This window comes from Musca domestica, unplaced genomic scaffold (assembly GCF_030504385.1).
Source record: "Musca domestica strain aabys unplaced genomic scaffold, Musca_domestica.polishedcontigs.V.1.1 31, whole genome shotgun sequence".
In the NCBI taxonomy this organism is placed as follows: domain Eukaryota; kingdom Metazoa; phylum Arthropoda; class Insecta; order Diptera; family Muscidae; genus Musca; species Musca domestica.
In genome coordinates, this window is record NW_026712309.1 from 5822099 (window position 1) to 5841893 (window position 19795).

The following is a 19795-nucleotide window of genomic DNA, read 5'->3' on the forward strand; positions in this document are numbered from 1 at the left end:
CAGACCTCCGAAAAACTCGCTCGATTTTGCTCAAAGAGTGAAATTTACTCGAGTTCGAGCATGTGCGCTCCTCGGAGCAGACAAAAAATTGAGCAAACCCATTCTTTCAATGTCACACGAATAGGAGTGTGCATGATTTCCCCGTTTTTGAGTGGGAGCATAATTTTTTTTTTTTTCAAAATCGAGCAGATTATACTCTTATTGTTGTCCTTGTATGTTTGTGTTTTCTTGCAACCAGCAGTTGCGCATAACAATTAAAAGTTTTTATGGGAGAATTCAATTATACACGCTATGATTATAACTATAATTTAAAGTTCAAAGAACTAAATATGCCCAAGCATTTGTATCTTTTAAATTCGGACTTGTATTGCCCATTTTATGCACAATTAATTTGAAATCGGATAAAAATATATGGGAGCTATATCCAAATCTGAACCGGTCTCGATAAAATTTGGCAAAGATATTTCTGAGCTGTATTTGATATATTTCCCCAAATATTGTTGTTACAGAGTGCATATTACGGCTGCAGAGGACAAAAATAACAAATCGGATGAACAATACATATGGGAGCTATAGCTATATCTGAACCGATTTCGATCAAATTTGGCATACTTATTTTCAGGTCCAATCTGATCGCACGTGCAAAATTCCATACTATTCGGACTGATATTGCACATTTGGTGCACAATAAAAGGCAAATCGGACGAAGATATATATGGGAGCTATATCTAAATTTTGACCGATTATCTCCAATTTCAATAGGGTTCGTCCTTGGGCAAAACAAATGATTTGTGCAAAATTTCGTCTGGATAGGGCAATAAATGCGAACTGTACTTTGTTTACAAAAATACATGGACAGACGGACGGACATGCATAAATCGACTCAGAATGCAATTCATCAAAAGGAACTATGGGTCTATCTCGTTTACTTTTGCCTGTTACAAACAAATGCACAAAGACATAATACCCTGACCACCTTGTGGTGTACGGTATAAAAATGTTCCACTCATTTTCACTTTTAGAGCACACTCATGATCTATTTTGAGTGATTCAGCTCCTACTCTTATTTTTCAAACAGGATTGACTCAGGAGTGCTCCCACACAAAACAAGAGAGTGAAGAGTATACTTCGTAAAAAACTCTCACTTTGAGCAATCCTGCTCGCGGGCATGTTTCGCTCCTGAGTCAAAATGAGCAAAACTGAGTTCTAATAAAAATACCGACATAGGACGAACTATAAATACCAAATTTGGAACAATTCCGGTAAAAAATGTGTCACAAATCATCAAAATACCGAATGTCTGGAGGTTATATGGAGCCTATACCAAATCTTGGACCAATATTGACAGTACGAGTAATATGCCATTTACAAGAAAATCGGATTTAAACTGTAACCAAAAAACCAAACGTCCATAAATCTATTTTCAATGCCAAAAGACCTTCAGACCTAAAACACATCTCTGTAAAATTTTATTAACCTACTTTATTTTATTCGGATTCTTTGGTGATTTCCACAGACGGACATCGCTAAATCGACATAATTTTTTTTTCCTGATGAAGGGTATATACTTTGTGGGATCTGAAATGTATATTTCGAGGTGTTGCAAACGAAATGATAAACTTAATACCCTCCATGCTATGGGTATGAAAACAATCACTGTATACTACAAGCATCATCAAGTCAATGAGAATTATTTACTCTGTGCGGTAAACGACATTTGTCGGAATAAGAACGGGTACTAACGTGTAGTGGGCTGATTAGTTGATGATACCTTCATTGCTATCGTCGCATTTTCTACTGAACGCTGTTTCATCTACCGGTGGTTCCCTGGACAGTTCATCCGACTGTCTGCGATTTCTTGTTCAGATTCGGTCAAGCAATCAGCTTTGCTACTCATAAAAGCTTATTTCTATCCAATTGTTTTAAATACATTTTTTTTTTTCAAATAATTCACATATTATTGCCCAAACTAATTTTCCCTCCCTCCCTTTCTTTCAGGTTCCTGAAGTCGTTCGTTCAATAACGGACGAGCGAATATTTGCATTACGCCAACAAACACAAGTGCTCTGGGAGCGGTATTTCGGATCGATAGAGAAAATTGTGTTTACAACTTTTGAGGTAAGTTTCGGAAATCCAATACTCATAATTACTAAAATTGTGGCGAACTGATTGGAATTGGTTCAATCCAAAATATTTCAATATTAGCAAGAGTTCTATTTAATTTGCAACATCAGCCGATAACTTGGCTGATGCGGCTTAACTACTACGTTTTCTCCCTTAAGCTGATTTTGATCTCTGTGCGTGTGTCGATGGTTAATAGGCAGATTTTCATCTTCCGTTGATAAGAGGGCTTCTCATCTTCGTCTTTGGTTTCAGCGCTTTGGGGGTTATACCAGGGAGCTTATCCTCTCCATAAGTAGTAAATATAAACATGTTGGTTTCTTCTTTGGGAGATTTTTTTGTTTTTTGTGGCTGTTTGTTTTTGTTCCATAGATTTGGGTTAATGGAAAATTAATACGCCCACACACACACCCGCTCTGAAACATAATAGTGTGTGTGTGTGTGTGCGTTCTGCTATGTGGTTCAAGTCTTGCGACTGAGTAGTTCGTTGAAGGATATCGACTAAAGAAAACTTTATTAAAATTGAATTATCGACGGAAAAACAGGAGAAACTTTTTCGCTGCTGAAACTGCATTTGTGGCAAAGAAGTTTCAACAAATTGTTGCAAAATTTTCTCTCTCTCTCTCCCTCTCTCTCTCTTTGTGTACAAAAAACACACAGCAACATTGAAAAAGCTAAAAATGTGTTATAATTTCACTTTATTATATGCTGGTGAAACTATTTCTATACACCTATGTGTTCGTGTGTGCGAATGTGAGGTTATTTCAAACTTTTTTTGCGGCAACATTTTTTATTTTCTGATATTTTGACATGATTTTTTTCTTTCTCTTTGCTTTTTGCTACGGAAATAATGGGAATTGTATTGCTGGCTTATCATTCAAATAAGTTTACACTTATTCTTTAAACTATAATTGCTGATGTGAACAATAGGTTGGTTTGAAGTGAAATTGAAATGTTTATACCCTCCATAGAATGGTGATATATTAACTTGTCATTCCGTTTGTAAATCCTCGAAATACTCATGATAGACCCTACAATGTATATATATCCAGGCTCAGCGTAAAATTCTAAGTCGATGTAGCGATGTCCGTCTGTCTATTGTAATCACACTATCTTTCGACAATGGGCCATGTCGGTCCACGTCTTCGTATAGCAACCATATAATTTTGATGATCTTGGCGATATTATTCACCGAAATTATTTCAAATTTCGTATTAAAAGTCCGTAATAGGTACTACAAACTATGACAGAAAATTACTCATCCAGGTCCACGTTTTCGAATATAGAATTTCTATTTAAGTGGTATTTTTCGATGGATTTGTTTCCTTTTTTTTCCAAGTTCCTTCCAAATAACGGAATTAAATTTACGGCCGAACTTAGCTGTATTTAATCATTTATATTTGTATATGACATTAAGAGACTCAAGGGACATTGTTACAAAAAGGAAAAAATGTATTCAAGGTTAGATAGTGTTAAGGAAGAAGAGAAAAAGAGTATTTCAAAATTTTATGATATATTGATTTTTTTATAATACCTTTAGGTTAGGTTAGGTTAGGTTAGGTTGTAAAAGAGGGGCAAAACAATTTCGCCTCAAGCCCTTTTGGGCATGCACTTAAGCCAGTATAGGCCTGTTGTGCGCTCTAGTCAGAGGGGTTTTACCGAGGAAGACGTGCAGTTAAACAGTCTGTTATAATTGAAATTCTGTTGCCTTTATGAAATTCTTTAACTGTTTTATATCATTTACCATGATCCGACTAAGGTCTGGTATAGTGTCGCTCCCTAAGAATTGGGCTCTGATATTGGCAAACGCTGGGCATATACAGAGAAAATGTTCCAAAGTTTCGTCGTCTTCCCTGCACGCCCTGCATATGCTGTTATCTGTGCAACCTATCTTGTATAGATGAGTTTATAGGCCCAGGTGCCCCGTAAGGATGCCTGTCACCTCACTGATCTCCTTCTTGCCTAGCAATAAAAGATTCTTTGTTTTTATCTCATTTGGGTCACCTTACAGGATTTTGGTGGTTTTCCCTACCATCTGTGTAACAACAGTTACCAGTCGGCATCTGTGATGGGAATCCATCGATCCACGAGTCTCTGTTTGGCATTAATGTTTCACAAGAGGTAGCTACAATCGATTCAGATATCCGGTCCGATACAAAGTTTTCTATTGATTCTCCCGTTGTTACCTGTAAGATTCTTTGATGGTATGTAGCGTGGCCTTTGATTAACCACTCGTCCGTTGCCCTAAGCCTTAAGGCCGCGACGGTTGCTTCATACCGAATCTGAATGTCTATTGGGTGAAGAAATAGTAATGTCTCTAGTGCCCTAGTTGGCGTTGTCCTCATTGCCCCGCGGATGCTTAAGCAGCACATTCGTTGGACTTTCTGTAGTATTTTAATATTACACTTTTTATCCATGGCTGTCCACCAGACTATTGACGCGTAAGTTAGAACAGGTCTAATCACGCTTTTGTATAGCCAATGTATCATGTTAGGATTGAAACCCCATTTAGAGCCTATAGCTCTTTTACACGTTGCCCAACATCTATGAGCTTTGTTTGCTCTTTCCTGGATGTGGTCCCTCCAATTAAGTTTCCTATCTAGAATCACTCCCAGATATTTAACCTTATTGAAAATGTTGATTGTCCTGTTCAGGAAAACCGGTTCCTCGAAAAGACCCAGTTTCCTTTTCCTGGTAAATAGACATATTTCAGTTTTTTCCGGGTTGACGTTGAGACCTCTCGGTCTAGCCCAGTTGTATGCAAGTTTCAGAGCCGACTCGGCCCTTCCGCACAGTAACTTAGGGTTCTTTCTCCTCAGAAGTATAATAACATCGTCTGCATAGCAGACTGGTTCAAAACCTTCGTTGTATAAGGTCCTTAGGAGACTATTTATCGTAGTAACCCATAGGAGGGGTGATAATATCCATCCCTGTGGTGTTCCTTGACCAACTTTGTCCCTTATGATGACGTCATATAGCCCACAACTTATCCATCTATTCATTAGCATATGGTTTATCCAGTCCCTTAGGGTCCTGTTGACCTCAAAGCTATCTAAGGATTGGATTAGTGTATCCGTGCTGACGTTGTTGAAAGCGCCTTCGATGTCAATGCATACTGCTAATGTGTACTTCTTTTTATCGAAGGTGCTCTCGATTTATAATACCTTTAGTTTTCGTCTAGTTTCCCCTATCTTTTTCTCTTTTAACACATTATAAATTAACAACAAAAAAAATGTCGGGCTTAGGGATTTTCGAACTTCCTGAAAAGGTATCGCTCAAATATAAGGCCCATATATTTAGAATGTTCTCCCCGTTTGAGTCCCGCCCCAACACTCTATTTTTGTACAGTGGACCGTTTTATATTTGATTCCCCAAAAGTTGAGTGAAAGCTCTTTAAAACCCTTCAAGACCCTTCATTTTTGATTTCATTATTTTTATACCCTCCATCTTGGAAAGGAGGGTATATTAACTTTGTCATTCCTTTTGTAACATCCCAAAATATTCGGAGCGTTGTATATATAGATCCACGTTTTAGTATAGCCCCCATATAACGGTACCTCTCAACATTCGGTATTTTGATGACTTTTGCCACATTTTTTCCACATCTGTATTTATCCAAAAATTGGTATTTATAGGTCATAATGGGTTCTAGCTTCGGTGCCGAAACATTGTATGTATAGGTCCATGTTTTGGTATAGCCCCCATATAACGGAACTTGGCGATATATTGATGATTTTTGTCACATATTTCAAAGGGTTTGTCCAGAAATCGGTATTTTTAGTTCGTAATGGGTTCTAGCTCGTGTGGCAAAACACTGTATGGATAGCTCAAAGTTTTGGTATAGCTCCCATATAACGGTATCTCCCGATATTCGATACTTTGATGATTTTTGCCACATTTTCCACGGATTTTTCTAAAAATTGTTATTTGTTGTTTATAATGGGTTCTAGACCGATGGCAGGACATTGAATATTAAGTTCTAAGTTTCCTATAGTGCACATATGACGATATCCAATGATATTCGGTATTTTAGAAGATTTTATACATGACAATTCTAGAAATATAAAATTGTCAATAGAGGTTCCCGTTTTGGTATAGTCCCATATAACGGCCTGATTCATTTTTTTGGTTTTTTGATAAGTTTAACTACATGTTTGAATTCAGATACTTTTGTATAAAAATTTTTCTTTAGCCTATGGTGGAGGGTATTAAAAGTTCGGCCCAGCCGAACTTAATGTTTTTTTGTTTACTTGTTTAATTTTTGGTTCGTATATTCTGGTTTTAGAAATGGCGAGTTATGTTGCCCTAACTTTTAATGAATACTTTTATACCTTCCGCCATAAAATGGAGGTTATATTAAGTTTGTAATTCATTGAATATATATATAGGTCCATATTGTGGTATATCTGCTATATAACGGTATCATTCTATTTTCGGTATTCTAACATCTTTTCCCATTTTTTTCAAAGGAATTGTCTAAAATTTTGTATTTACAGTTTCTAATGGGTGTCTAACCGCCTTACAAAACAATTTTTGATATAGGTCCTTATTTTGACATTGCATATATCATGATGGAGGGTATTAAAAGTTCGGCCCGGCCGAACTTGATACTTTATCACTTGTTTAATAATTATGAGAAATAAAAATCGATGAATATTATTATTTTGGTTATTAATTTTAAGTTAAGTTTTCCTCTCGTTTACTATCTCTCTCTTTCTTCCTCTCTTTATCTACCCTTCCCGAACTTTATACAAAATCTCTTGGTTTGTGCCTTTGCTAATTTAAAATTACTTTAGCAGACATTAATTGAGAGGGATGTATATCTGTAGGAACTTCGACTAAAATGTAAATGTATACATTTTCATCGTCTTCCGTCCATCAGTCCATTAGAGTCACAGTTTGTTTTGGTTTATGGGCTGATGGCATCATTAGACCGTACTTCTTCAAAAATGCTGCGAATCGTAACTGAGACTGGTGAGCGCTACCATGAGATGATATCCAACTTTGTTTTGGCCAAAACGAAAGAATTTGACTTGCATAATATGTGGCATCAACAAAACGGTGCCCCATGCCACACAATATATATAACAATGGACTTATTGAGAGGTGAGTTTGGGGAACATTTGTTTTCACGTTTACAACAGGGCAATTGACTTCCTAAATCGTGCGATATAACGCCTTTACATTTTTGTGTGGGTCTCCGATAAGACTCATGTCTATACAGCCCGCGTTAATTGGCGCATTGGAAGACATTATTGAAGCATTTTTTGTGAGATACCGACTGCAATGTTTCAAGGAGTGTGACCTAAGCAGGTGGGTCATTTGAGGCGTAGACGCGGGCAACATTTGTATGAAGTAATCTTTAAACATTAAATTATATGAACCGCACAAACAATTCAAATAAAGATTTCATGCTTTTTTATGTCTTTTTTTATTTTTTGAAAAATAATTTCGTAATTCTTAAAAAAATCGCCCTTTAGTTTGCTTACATTACCTTTTAATGGGTTATTCGGCACAACTTCCAAATGTTTGCTTACAAATGTTGTACCAATTGGGTATTTCCTCTATACTTTTTGTGTACATTAGTACACATATGCACACGATCAGACATAGCTTTCAATGGTCCTGACATGGATTTAAGGAAAAACATATATCGCATCTTAGGTCGTCGTAGCTAATTTTTGACCAATCAAATTATGAATTTAACCTCTCTACGTACGTACAGACCATTTATGAAATTTTTCTTTCATAAAAGTCTCACAGACTTGGAAAACAATAATTTCGTATCAAAAACATCGAATTGAGCTGAATTTAATTCCTTTCAAGTTTGATCTAGACCCAACGACAACTAACGGTAATGGATTCTTTTGTCAAGTAAACGACTCGTGTTATTTTCCCCCTTTCGTCAGACAATGCCAACGATGTAGCCTGCCTCTCTGATGGTTAAATCGGCTTTAATGCCGTTAAGAGAGGTGTGTGGGTATGGCAAGGATTCTCTGCATTGTATATAGACATTTTTAAGCATATTCATACATGCAAACTTTGTGTAACACAAAATGCATTGTAGATTGGAGGTTCGCACTTAAAACCTGCCTAGAGAAGGAATCTTCATAGAAAAGGGAAAAAATGTTTTTTCAATATGAATTCATATAAAAGTTGTAATATTGTATGAAATGTTATTTTACTCAAATATATGTATAAAATAATAATATAAATGCGATTTAAATTTAGTTGTGTTATTTATGGCCAACCTTGGCAGTGCGAAACAAAGGAAATGTAGTTTAATATCTTCCTTACAGTGATAAATCATTTTTAATGTTATATCTTCTTCGCATATTTGGTGACAGTTTAATTTTAAATTTATTTTCTCGTGCCACCCATTGGGTCCTGTTACATAATTCAACTTTTTTTTGGCATTCAAAGGCAGTTAGCTGGACAATAGTGACAGTGAGTCACTAGACCATTTCGCTAGACCTTTCTGGAGCCAAGTATTATTTCTGTTGTATAAACATTTCCTGATACAAAATACATTTTTATACCCTACAACGCAATGTGTTGGGGGTATTATAAGTTTGATTGGGCCAAAAATTATGTAACACCTCGAAATATTGGTTTCCCACATAGGAAAGTATATATGGATCTTCCTATCTCGCCGAGCTGAGTCGATCTAATTATGTACGTACGTCTATCCATCTGTCCATGTTAATTTGTAATCACTCTAAAGACCGCAATTATGGCCCAATCTTCGTGAAATTTAGAATGGAGGTGGGCCAGAAAAGAAGCCTATTGGAGGTGATCGCATAAAATTTAGGGGTTGAAATGGACTAAAAACTTAAAAATTTCCTGATTTTGCATTTGCTCTACAGGTCGCAATTATAGACCAATCAAAGCGGAAGTTAGCATGGGGCTAGAGCTTAGGGCTGAGCAGAAATCTTCCAATTTTGATGGCGATCGGGTGATATTTAGTGGGTGAAAATGGCCATAACATTTGCCTTAAATTAAAGTCAAATTTTCCATTAAACCGCGAATATTTTTAATCCCGGCGAAATCACAAATAGACGAACAAGTCAATCCTGACCGTAACGTAGATGCCGATATTAAATATATCGTATTTATATATAGCGAAATATATACAATGTGTATATACAAAGCAAAGGTGTGTTAGCTAAAATGCTTGTATCTCAAGAATATCTGGACCGAATTTGACAAATTTTGTCAATTCAGAATGCCCTCTTGGCATAAAAGTATAAAATCTAAAAAAAAAAACAAATTAAAAAGCAGTAAGTTCGGCCGCGCCGATCTTTGAATACCCTCCACCATTTGGAACGAATTTGGAAATGAAATCGTTAAAAAAATCTGTTAAAATTTTAAAAAATACCGATTATAGCCGTTATATTGGTGTCTATACGACGTGAACCTACATGGGAATTCAAATTCGAAACTTGAAATAAACGGTGAATACTGTAGCTAAAATCATCAAAATATCGTATAAAGGGAGGTACCGTGCGAAGACCAGGACCAGCATAGACAATTTTCTGTCATAAGCTGTAGCATCCATTACGAACTTCAAATACGACATCTCAAAAAATTTCGGTGAGTATTGTACCTAAAATCGTCAAAATACCGAATATAGGGAGGTACTGGTATATTGGGCCTATACGAAGACCTGGACCTGCATAGACAATTTTCTGTCACAGACTGTAGGTCCCATTACGAACTCTAAATACGTAATTTGAAACTACTCCTGCGTATAATGACCCTAAAGTCATCAAAATACCGAATATTTTGAGGTACCGTTATATGGGGGCTATATGAATACCTGGACCTACATGGCCCATTTAAGAACTTAACCTGCCTACTGGAAAAATAAACATGTGTGCAAAATTTTATCCTTCTATCCCAATTCGTTCGAAAGATAGCGTGATTACAACAGACGGACATCGCTAAATCAACTTAGAATTTTATGCTGATCAAGAAAATATACACTTTGTTGGGTCTGACATGAGTATTCTTTCATATTTTTTATCGCATGTGATCTTTTCAATTTGCCTTATAATATTGAGTGTATATTTTGTAATATTTTTCACCTTACAACACAGTTTTGGTTTATTATATACAGATTGCAATTATCGTCCGATCCTCACGAATATTTTCATAAGGTAAGGGTTAGGCTCAGAAGGGCTAGACCTATTGTTTTCAAAGATGTCCCCAATATATTTAGGGATCGAAATGGACCAACAACTAATAATTTTTCTGATTTTGCAGCCCTTTGCAGTTATAGTTTAGGGCAGCGGGTAGAATGAACCACTACTTTTGTGTGAAAAAATTCCATCATTACTTAGAGGCGATATCCGAAATACACAAAAGGCAAACCTCAGCCTTTTTATACCCTCCACCATAGTATGGAGGGTATATTAAGTTTGTCATTCCGTTTTTAACACCTCGAAATACACATTTTAGACCCCACAAAGTATATATATTCTTGAAATATATCTTCTATGTCGATTTAGCGTCCGTCCGTCTGTACGTCTGTGGAAATCACTCTAGCTTCCGAACGAATTGAAGATTGATAAAAATTTTGCTCAAATATATGTTATGTCTGCAGGACTTTTGATATTAAAATTGGCCATGTAGGTCCACGTTTTGGTATAGCTCCCTTATAACGGTACCTCCCGATATTCGGAATTTTTAATGATTTTAGCGACATTATTTACCGGAATAGTTTCAAATGTGGTATTTGAAGTACGTGATGGATACTACAGCCTAAGACAGAAAATTGTCTGTGCAGGGCCACCTCTTCGTAAAGCCCCCATATAACGGTACCTCCCGATATTCGGTATTTTGATTGTTAGCGGGAGAATCAAATTCTAGAACTTGTTTGTTCGTTTGTCAGTTTAATTCTAATTTTATTGAACAAAATGTATTACTTAAGTGCTAGTACACAACAGAAATCTTAGGGGGGTTTAATCTTATGCATCTACTTAAGGCTACAAACACTTGACATTTCTAATTCTATGCATAGGCCTAATGCAACACACAATTGCTGTGATCTATATTTACTCCCCAGCTGAGCGCATGTTTATGGGAGAATATTCTTTATTATCAATGCGTCTCCAGCAGCATGAAGTGTTATCATCCCTTATGCTCTTATCTTTCATGCACACACATTTACAAGTACTCTAGAATGTTGGGTTAAAATTACATAAACATTTTATAGCCTAAATCACTTAACGATCTAATTTATTGCAGCAGTCTTTCATGTTCATAGTTTTATGAACATTTTCCCGGGCGGCAAATAATTTATTTAGACATCCTGGCCTCGGGGAAATTGAATTTCGGTTATGCGTTTTAATTTTTTCTGTCTTCTTATAAATAAAATAATTAGAATTATTATTACTATAATTACTAAAATAAAAGCTACGTGTGATGAGATGTGATGGAACTTCAAGCCTCGCAATTCCACATTTTCTTTCTTTAACTTGTCCACGAATTTCTTTAGCTCGTCAATTTCTTGATGATGATTGATAAGTATATTTCCAAGGGGTTTGATTGATTCTTTTTCGTCCGGACTTACATCCTTCAAAAGAAACGAATGGAATTCTGTGTTTATCTCGTTATGAACTCTATGCACAGCTACCAACGTTACTTTACCGATCCTCGCTGTACAGTCTGCATCCAGCGTGAGAATTCCTTGCTTTGGAAGTTCCATAATCGTCTGTTGTTTGTGAGAGCATTGCAAATGAGCTGTTGTACTTGAAAAGGTTTTAAAAAGCCAATTGCCATTTCGTTTCAATGGCATCCAATAAGGCATTCGTTCCACTTCGTCATAGGCGCAGTTTAGTTTTATGTGCGGTCTCAGAGGAGATAATTCACAATTATTTGTAGTTGCATCTCTCCATGGAAAATTCTCTTCGCACATTATCTCCTTACCCAACGTCTCTTTGCACTCATTCAGCATAGGCTGTGTTAAGAAATGAAAAGAATCCAGCTCAAAATTATATACAATGTACGGGGAATTCACCCGGGCTATCAATATCGTATTTCCTTCTTCAAATGGTATCGGAATTACTTTGTAAAACTGGGATGACTGCCGATTGAACAGCGGTATTTTTATATTAATTACCAGTTGGGACCCCACAAACGATCCGTGGCACGTCATCAAATGTAAGATCTCTTTTAATTCCATTCCTGTACGCTTTCCTGGCAGTACATATTTTTCAGGCAGAGCATCTCGTATTTTTACTATCTCTGCTTGTAATTGTTTGGGTGTTATCAGGACGGGATGAAACTTACCGCTGTTTACATCAATTAATGCATCAACAACTTCTTTTTGGACTTCGTCACATTCTTCCAAAAGCTCATGAATTTGTTTTGCTATTATAAAGAATCGTATGGATTCTCTATACACGAAGTAATTCTCATTCATTGTAGCACTTATGTTCTCAATTTTGCCTTTGATATCCGAAAAGTGCGAATTCACTTCCTCTGTGGTTTTCCTTAAAAGATTTACTGTAGCGTCGACTACAGATGTCTGTTGTTTTGCTAACTTCTTCAAATCCTTTTGGTTGGCTAATAGATTTTTCATATTGCTCTCCATAGCTACTCGATCGTCATCGTCCATTATCCCAAATGCCCAGTGTTGAAACGAACCTACAAATTTCAACGGAGCTCCTCTTTTTTGACGATTGTCTTCTCTGAGGAATAATCGATTGTTGGTCTTTATCTTATTAATCTTGAGTTCCATATTGTTAATCGTGGACCAACACTGCTCCTCAAAAGTTTGAAGTCGTGGGCATAAGCTTTTTGATGTTTTCAGCAATTCGGAAGCCAGGTCTAATGTTTCTAAATATGGTTTCAGCTCAAAGTACACAACCATATTCCATGATGAGGAAACCATGTGAATTTGAGACATGGGATCCAAATATACCGCAGCCGAACTATTCAGTTCATGTACAGATGATGCCTTGGTAGATATTAGTAAAAATAAGTTCAGCATCATTGCCCACGTTATTGGTTGTTTCCTTATTTTTCGCTCACATCTTGTCATATTAGTGTGTGTAATTTCCGCCTGTTTTTCCTGTCTGGGCAATTCTTCAGATTCCTCGTCCATATGCTCCAATGGACATAATTTGTTAATTGGCCTCTTTATCACGCCGTCTTGTGTTTTAACTGTCACAATCCTTACAACTCCGTCCTTCCCTGGATGGACTTCTACCACCTTGGCCAGTGGCCATCGCGCCGCGTGCGTTTCTTCGTTTTTCAATATCACCACATTGCCTATTTCCACATTATTATTTTGTTTCTTCCATTTCATTCGGTTTTGTAATGTGGTTAGATACTCCTCTTTCCATCTGCTCCAAAAATGACTTTTAATTCGTTGTAGCAGTTTCCATCTATTAAGACATCCTAAGTTACCTTCATCGATAGTCGCCGGTGATTCTAACATCGGACGGCCAATTAAGAAATGTCCAGGTGTTAAAGTGTCAATATATTCTGCACCGCTTCCAAGTTCATGTAGCGGCCTCGAATTTAATACTGCTTCAATCTGAGATAGCACCGTACTCAACTCCTCGTAAGTCAATTTCGTATCACCAATTATTCTTTTTAGGTGATATTTCATGGACTTCACTGCTGCTTCCCAAATTCCTCCAACGTGAGGAGCTGCCGGCGGAATGAAATGCCAACTTATTTTTTCATTTTCCAAAATGGGAGCTAACTTCGTGTTGTTTTTAACGGCATCCAAAAAGTCTCTGTCAAGCTGCCTTGCTGCCCCTACGAAGTTCGTTCCGTTGTCTGAATATAAGTCGGTTGATTTTCCTCTTCTCGCGAAAAATCGCCTTAGCGCCGCCAGAAATGCTTCCGTTGTAAGTTCGCTGACAGCTTCCAAATGAACCGCCTTAGTTACCATGCATACGAACACCGCTACGTAACCCTTCATAGCCTTCACTCCTCTTGTTTTGGAGCACCGTATTTGTAGCGGACCCGCATAATCAATGCCACAGTGTTGAAAGGGTTGATTTATACTGACACGGTAAGCTGGTAAATTTCCCATCAATTGATTTCGCACTTCACCTCTAAAGCGCGTACATCTTGGACAACACCTAATGCACAGTTTTATCCTATTTTTAGCTCCAATAATCCAATATTTTCGTCTTAGTATATTTTCCATAAGTCGATTTCCTCCATGCATCGTTTGAATATGACAATTTCGAATGATATTTCCCGCTAATCTTGACTTTTGAATAATTATTGGATGCTTTTGGTTATAGTTCAGCTCTGACAAAGCAAGTCTTCCACCAACCCGCATTATGCCATTTCGATCCAACTGTGGATGTAGTGAAGCTATTTTACTTTGATGATCCACCGTTCCCAATGTCTTCAATTTCCTTAGTTCCACTGGCCATTCTCTTTCTTGATGTAGTTTTATTATCTCCATCTCTGCTTCTTCCAACTCTTTTGCCGTCAAATGCTCATTTACTGCTCGCTTCTTTTTTAGCCCTTTTATAAAACGCAGTAGATAAGCCATTACACGTATCTGTTTCTTAAATGACGAATACTTCATCATACTTTCATATAAGTGGTTTTCAGTCGAAAACTTTACTGTTGTTGCTACTGTTTGATTTATGTTGCTTTTTGGCCAATCTTGTTCATCTTTTTTCAGCCATTCGGGGCCTTCCCACCACAATGTATTGTTTGTCAAAGTCTCCGGTGGGACACCCCTTGAACCCATATCTGCTGGATTCTCCTTTGACTTGACGTAGCCCCATTTCGCTTCGGGTATTCTCTCCAAAATATCCATCACCCTTGTTTTTATGAACTTATCCTTGTTTTTGGAGTTGTGAATCCATGCCAAGGAAATCATGGAATCACTCCAAGCAAAAGTTGGTGTTGCTGACTTCAATACTCCTTTGATCTTCTGTAGTAGTTTAGCCAATAGATGTGTTGCACAAAGTTCCAGCTTTGGAAGCGTCTTCCTATTTTTTACTGGATTTACCTTACTTTTTGCAGCCACTATGGTCACCTGCGAATTTACCTTAAGGTATACGACTGCTGCATAAGCCTTCTCGGAAGCATCTGCAAACCCATGTAACTGTGCAGTTTTGTCTTCCAATATTCCAAACCATCTTGGAATCCTTAAATTTTCTAAAGCAGGCAGACTGTATGTAAACTGCCGCCAATCTCCACTCAATTTCTCCTCCAATGGCACATCCCATTCTATTTGTTGTATCCATAACTGCTGTATAAATAGTTTTGCTGTTACCGTGACTGGCGTCAGCCAACCTAATGGATCGAATATTTGTGCCAGTCTTGACAATGCTATTCGTTTTGTCAACTTGTCTTCTTTTTTAATTTGCATACTAAATGTAAAGCAATCGATCTGTGGATTCCATTGTAATCCCAATGTTTTCAAGCATTTTTCTTCTTCTATTCTCAGCACTTCATTTTCTTCATTCAATTTCACCGCACTCAATACTTCAGGAGAGTTTGATATCCATTTTCTTAAATGAAACCCATAATCCTCCAGTTGCAGCGTTATCTTCTTCTGCACCTCCCTGCATTCTTGTTTTGTATTCGCTCCTGTTAAAAGGTCGTCCATGTAGAAATCTTCTTTGATCCTCTGAGCGATTTCTTGATTCTGGCACCTATTTCCAATTTCTATGAGCGATCTTACAGCCAGAAATGGTGCTGATGCAGTGCCATATGTTACCGTAGTAAGTTTATATTGTTGGATAGGCTCCGACGGATTACTCCTCCACAACACATGTTGGTATTCCTGGTCTTCTTTTTCAACTTTAATCTGACGAAACATTTTCTCCACATCAGCTGAGATGACAAACTTCCACGATCTCCACTTTGTTACAATGTCAAATATATCTTTTTGAAGCCTTGGTCCCACGTGAAGTATGTCATTCAGCGACTTCCCATTTGAAGTTGTCGATGAAGCATCAAATACCACTCTAACTTTTGTGGTTAGACTTGTTTCACGTACCACTGCTTGGTGCGGCATATAATACAAAGCCTTCTTACTTGGATCCACCTTTACCATTTGGCCCATGGATATGAGCTCGTTCATTGTTTTCTCGTACTCTGACTTTAATTCCGCATTATTTTCTAATCTTTTTTCCAAGTTTATAAACCTCGCCATGGCTCTTTTATATGAATCTCCCAAATCTTTTTCTTCAATTAACGGCAAACGCACGACAAATCTTCCTGAATTGTCTCGGCGTGTTGTGTCTTCATATAACTTAAGGCAGTATTCGTCTTCTTCGGTCGTTTTTTCATCTTCTATTTCCTCTATTTCCCAGAACCTCTCAATTGTTGTTGTTGCTGCCGATTTCTTTATGTTCAATCCAGGATTTACTACTACTGTTCCAGATAAAATCCAACCCAACTTCGTATTTTGTCCCACAATTTGCTCATCGTGGCGAACTCCTTCTTCCAATATTTGTGAGTAAAGATCGGCTCCAATGACTAAATCGATTCTTTCCGGGCTGTTGAAATTTGGATCTGCCAAATTTACATTTCTCCATTTATCCACGTCATATTGAAACCTTCTGTCGGGATGTGCTGATGCAAGTGCTGGAAGGACTAGTGCTTCTGCCTTAATCATTATGTTGCTCAAAAATCTGGGTCGTAGTTCCAGTGCAACTTTAGATTTCGCCACGCCAACTAGGGTCTCTCCTAGACCTTGTAACCTCACTTCTGTCTTCTTCCTTGGTAGCTGCAACAGTTGAGCCGCGTCCTCTGATATGGATGTAATTTGTGATCCTTGGTCTATCAGCGCTTTGACTGTTACAAATTCTCCATGCAGTGATTTTATACGAACTTGGGCTGTTGCTAGCAGAACATTTGTTGTTGTATTGGTGGTCATTGCTTTCGTATGTCCTCTTCGCTCTAAATGCATCACTGTGATGTGATTCATTCCACACTTCTGGCATTTAATTTCATTGTAACATTTTTTATCCTTGTTGTGGCTTAAGCATCTGAGGCAGACCTGTGCTGATCTTGCCCAATTGTATCTTTCATTCGAAGATAACGCCGAAAATTTTCTGCACCATGCGATATCATGTCCGCTTATTTTACAGAACTTACATTGTTTTAATTCCGCTACCACTGCTGATTTTTCTTGGAGTTTGTACAGTCCTATGTTATTGTGTTTTCTGCCTACTGAAGCTTCCAAGGCTTGAAACTGCTGCTCCAGGAAGTCCATCACATCCTCAAGTTTTTGGATGTCCTTGGATTTCTTTACATTCTGCTCATAAAGAATAAGCCCATCCTTATCCAGTTTCCGTATAATTATTCGGGCTAAAATGGGATCCGCTTGCTCTAGGGGAATATCCATTGCTTTCAACGCCTGAATACTTTCATTTACATTGTCCAGCAAATTTCTTATGCTTATTGCTGACAGGCTGTTGATGTTTTGATGGTCCAGTATTCTATCTACCAATTTAGTGAATAAAATTCTCCTGTTGCCATATCTTTTTTCCAGTAATTCCCATGCTGCTTCATAATTTGCCTCGGTCACTTGAAGATGTTGCACCAAGCGAAATGCCTCTCCTTTTAGATTTGTCTTGAGGTAGTACAGTTTTTGAACTTTTGATAATTTGGAGTTTTCATCAATCATCTTTTTAAATAAATCGTGAAATGAACTCCACTCTTCCACATGACCACTAAAGGATGGTATTTGGACTCTTTTTAGTTCTACTTCCAGTGACTCCTCTTTAAGACCATCTATCCTTCTTATCATATCCTGCATTTTGCTCTCAAACTTTTCTTCAATTTCTTCAAATTCGAGATCTACCTCTTCCATTCCATGCACCGTTGAGAGCTCGAGATGCAATTTCCTAATTTCATCCATATGCTTCTCCCACGATGACTTCATGTACTCCAAAGCATATTTTGATAGTCCAGCTAAATCGCATTCAACGGCATCGGCGAGTTTGTTTACTTTTTTCCTGAATTGGTAGATGATTGCGCTTACTTTTATATTCGCCTGATTGCCCATTGGTGATGATTCTATATGGGTTTGTCTTTCTTCCTCATTTTTTCTTTTATTCTTCTCGAACATCAACATAAATTGTTGCATTTGTTGTTGCATCTGTTGTTGCATTTCCTCTTGGAAGGCCTTTAACTGTTGATCGAGCATTAGCCCATGCACTTCGGGCTCTGCTTCTTTTATTACCCTTTGCGGTTCTCGCTCGACCTCTTCTTCCAAACTCGCTAGGAGTTCCTTTGCTTTTCCATAGTTCAAGTTGATGAGATCCCAAACATTTTCTTTGAAATAGGGATCAGTGTTTTCGCCATGCACTCTCAGCATTTCGTGGTTCGTAGTGGCTTCCTTCATTTTGCTTTCCAGGGATCGTAGTGTGTCACCCATGGCTGCTTTCCGAACCATGCCTGCTTGCAGTTTTTCCTTAATCCCAATTACTTCTTTAAGGAGTAGGCTTTGGAGCTTATACAAGTTATGTCTCGACGCCATTTTTCCTTGTTTTGTGAAGCAAGTAAAATTTGTAGTTTTAGCTTCTTTTCTTTTAATGCCCCTGTGGCTTTTTTCAAAATTATTCTGTTTTATTTTTTTGCTTTTGTTGCCCCTATGGCTTTTTTTGATTTTTTCTTTGCCCCTATGGCTTTTTTTGTTTTTTCTTTGCCCCTATGGCTTTTTTTTTGTTTTTTATTTGCCCCTATGGCTTTTTTTTGTTTTGCCCCTATGGCTTTTTTTTTTGTTTTTTATTTGCCCCTATGGCTTTTTTTGTTTTGCCCCTATGGCTTTTTTTTCTGTTTTGTTTTTTTTTACAAAAATATAATTCTCTTTTTTTTTTTGAAATATATTTTTGTGGCCGCTGGTTTTTTTTTTTTGTCGAAGGACCAATGTTAGCGGGAGAATCAAATTCTAGAACTTGTTTGTTCGTTTGTCAGTTTAATTCTAATTTTATTGAACAAAATGTATTACTTAAGTGCTAGTACACAACAGAAATCTTAGGGGGGTTTAATCTTATGCATCTACTTAAGGCTACAAACACTTGACATTTCTAATTCTATGCATAGGCCTAATGCAACACACAATTGCTGTGATCTATATTTACTCCCCAGCTGAGCGCATGTTTATGGGAGAATATTCTTTATTATCAATGCGTCTCCAGCAGCATGAAGTGTTATCATCCCTTATGCTCTTATCTTTCATGCACACACATTTACAAGTACTCTAGAATGTTGGGTTAAAATTACATAAACATTTTATAGCCTAAATCACTTAACGATCTAATTTATTGCAGCAGTCTTTCATGTTCATAGTTTTATGAACATTGATTTTATCGACATTATAACAGATTTTTTTAAGTTTCGCATTTGAATATTGTAATGGCTTATGACAAATGTTAACTACGCAGGTTCATGTCGTCGTATAGACCCTAATATAATAGCTACATTTGGTATTTTTAGGATTTTAACAGAGGAGGGTATTCAAAGTTCGGTCGAACTTACAGTTATTTTACTTGTTTATGTTGATTTTGTTGACAAATATAGGCAAATATCGTAAACAAGCTAATCATATAGATGAGACTAAATTTGGAGATACAGAGGGACCTCCTGTTATTGGAGATGATCGAAATATATTTAGGGGTTCAAATGAACCAAAAACAGAAAAAATTTCCTGATCACACAATTGAAGCCAATC

At 37.2% G+C, this 19795-nt stretch overlaps 2 protein-coding genes across 3 annotated transcripts in view; one reads left to right on the top strand and one right to left on the bottom strand.

The window, feature by feature from the left end:
• Window positions 1-19795, top strand: part of LOC101894872 (exostosin-1) — a 296257-nt gene that overhangs the window by 120953 nt on the left and 155509 nt on the right. The window contains exon 5 of the mRNA XM_059125005.1: window positions 1999-2118. Within this exon, the coding sequence (XP_058980988.1) occupies window positions 1999-2118 (120 nt within the window). The remainder of the gene's footprint in view (window positions 1-1998; window positions 2119-19795) is intronic.
• LOC131803611 (uncharacterized) lies at window positions 10996-19420 on the bottom strand. 2 transcript variants are annotated; one of them, XM_059125003.1, is made up of 2 exons: window positions 11768-19420; window positions 10996-11698 (listed from the first exon to the last, which is right to left on the bottom strand). In XM_059125003.1, exons 1-2 carry the CDS (start codon window positions 18599-18601, stop codon window positions 11426-11428), a joined length of 7107 nt encoding a protein of 2368 aa, XP_058980986.1. In that variant the 5' UTR covers window positions 18602-19420; the 3' UTR covers window positions 10996-11425. The 2 variants fall into 2 exon arrangements, with proteins under 2 accessions (XP_058980986.1, XP_058980987.1); XM_059125004.1 differs by having other exon boundaries at window positions 11481-11698; window positions 11773-19420.

Coding starts and splice junctions, on each gene's coding strand:
- LOC131803611 (XM_059125003.1), bottom strand. CDS start 18,601: ATGGCGTCGAGACATAACTTGTATAAGCTCCAAAGCCTACTCCTTAAA. Junction 11,699..11,767: donor GTACAGCGAGGATCGGTAAA/GTAACGTTGGTA, acceptor TTTCTTTTGAAG/GATGTAAGTCCGGACGAAAA.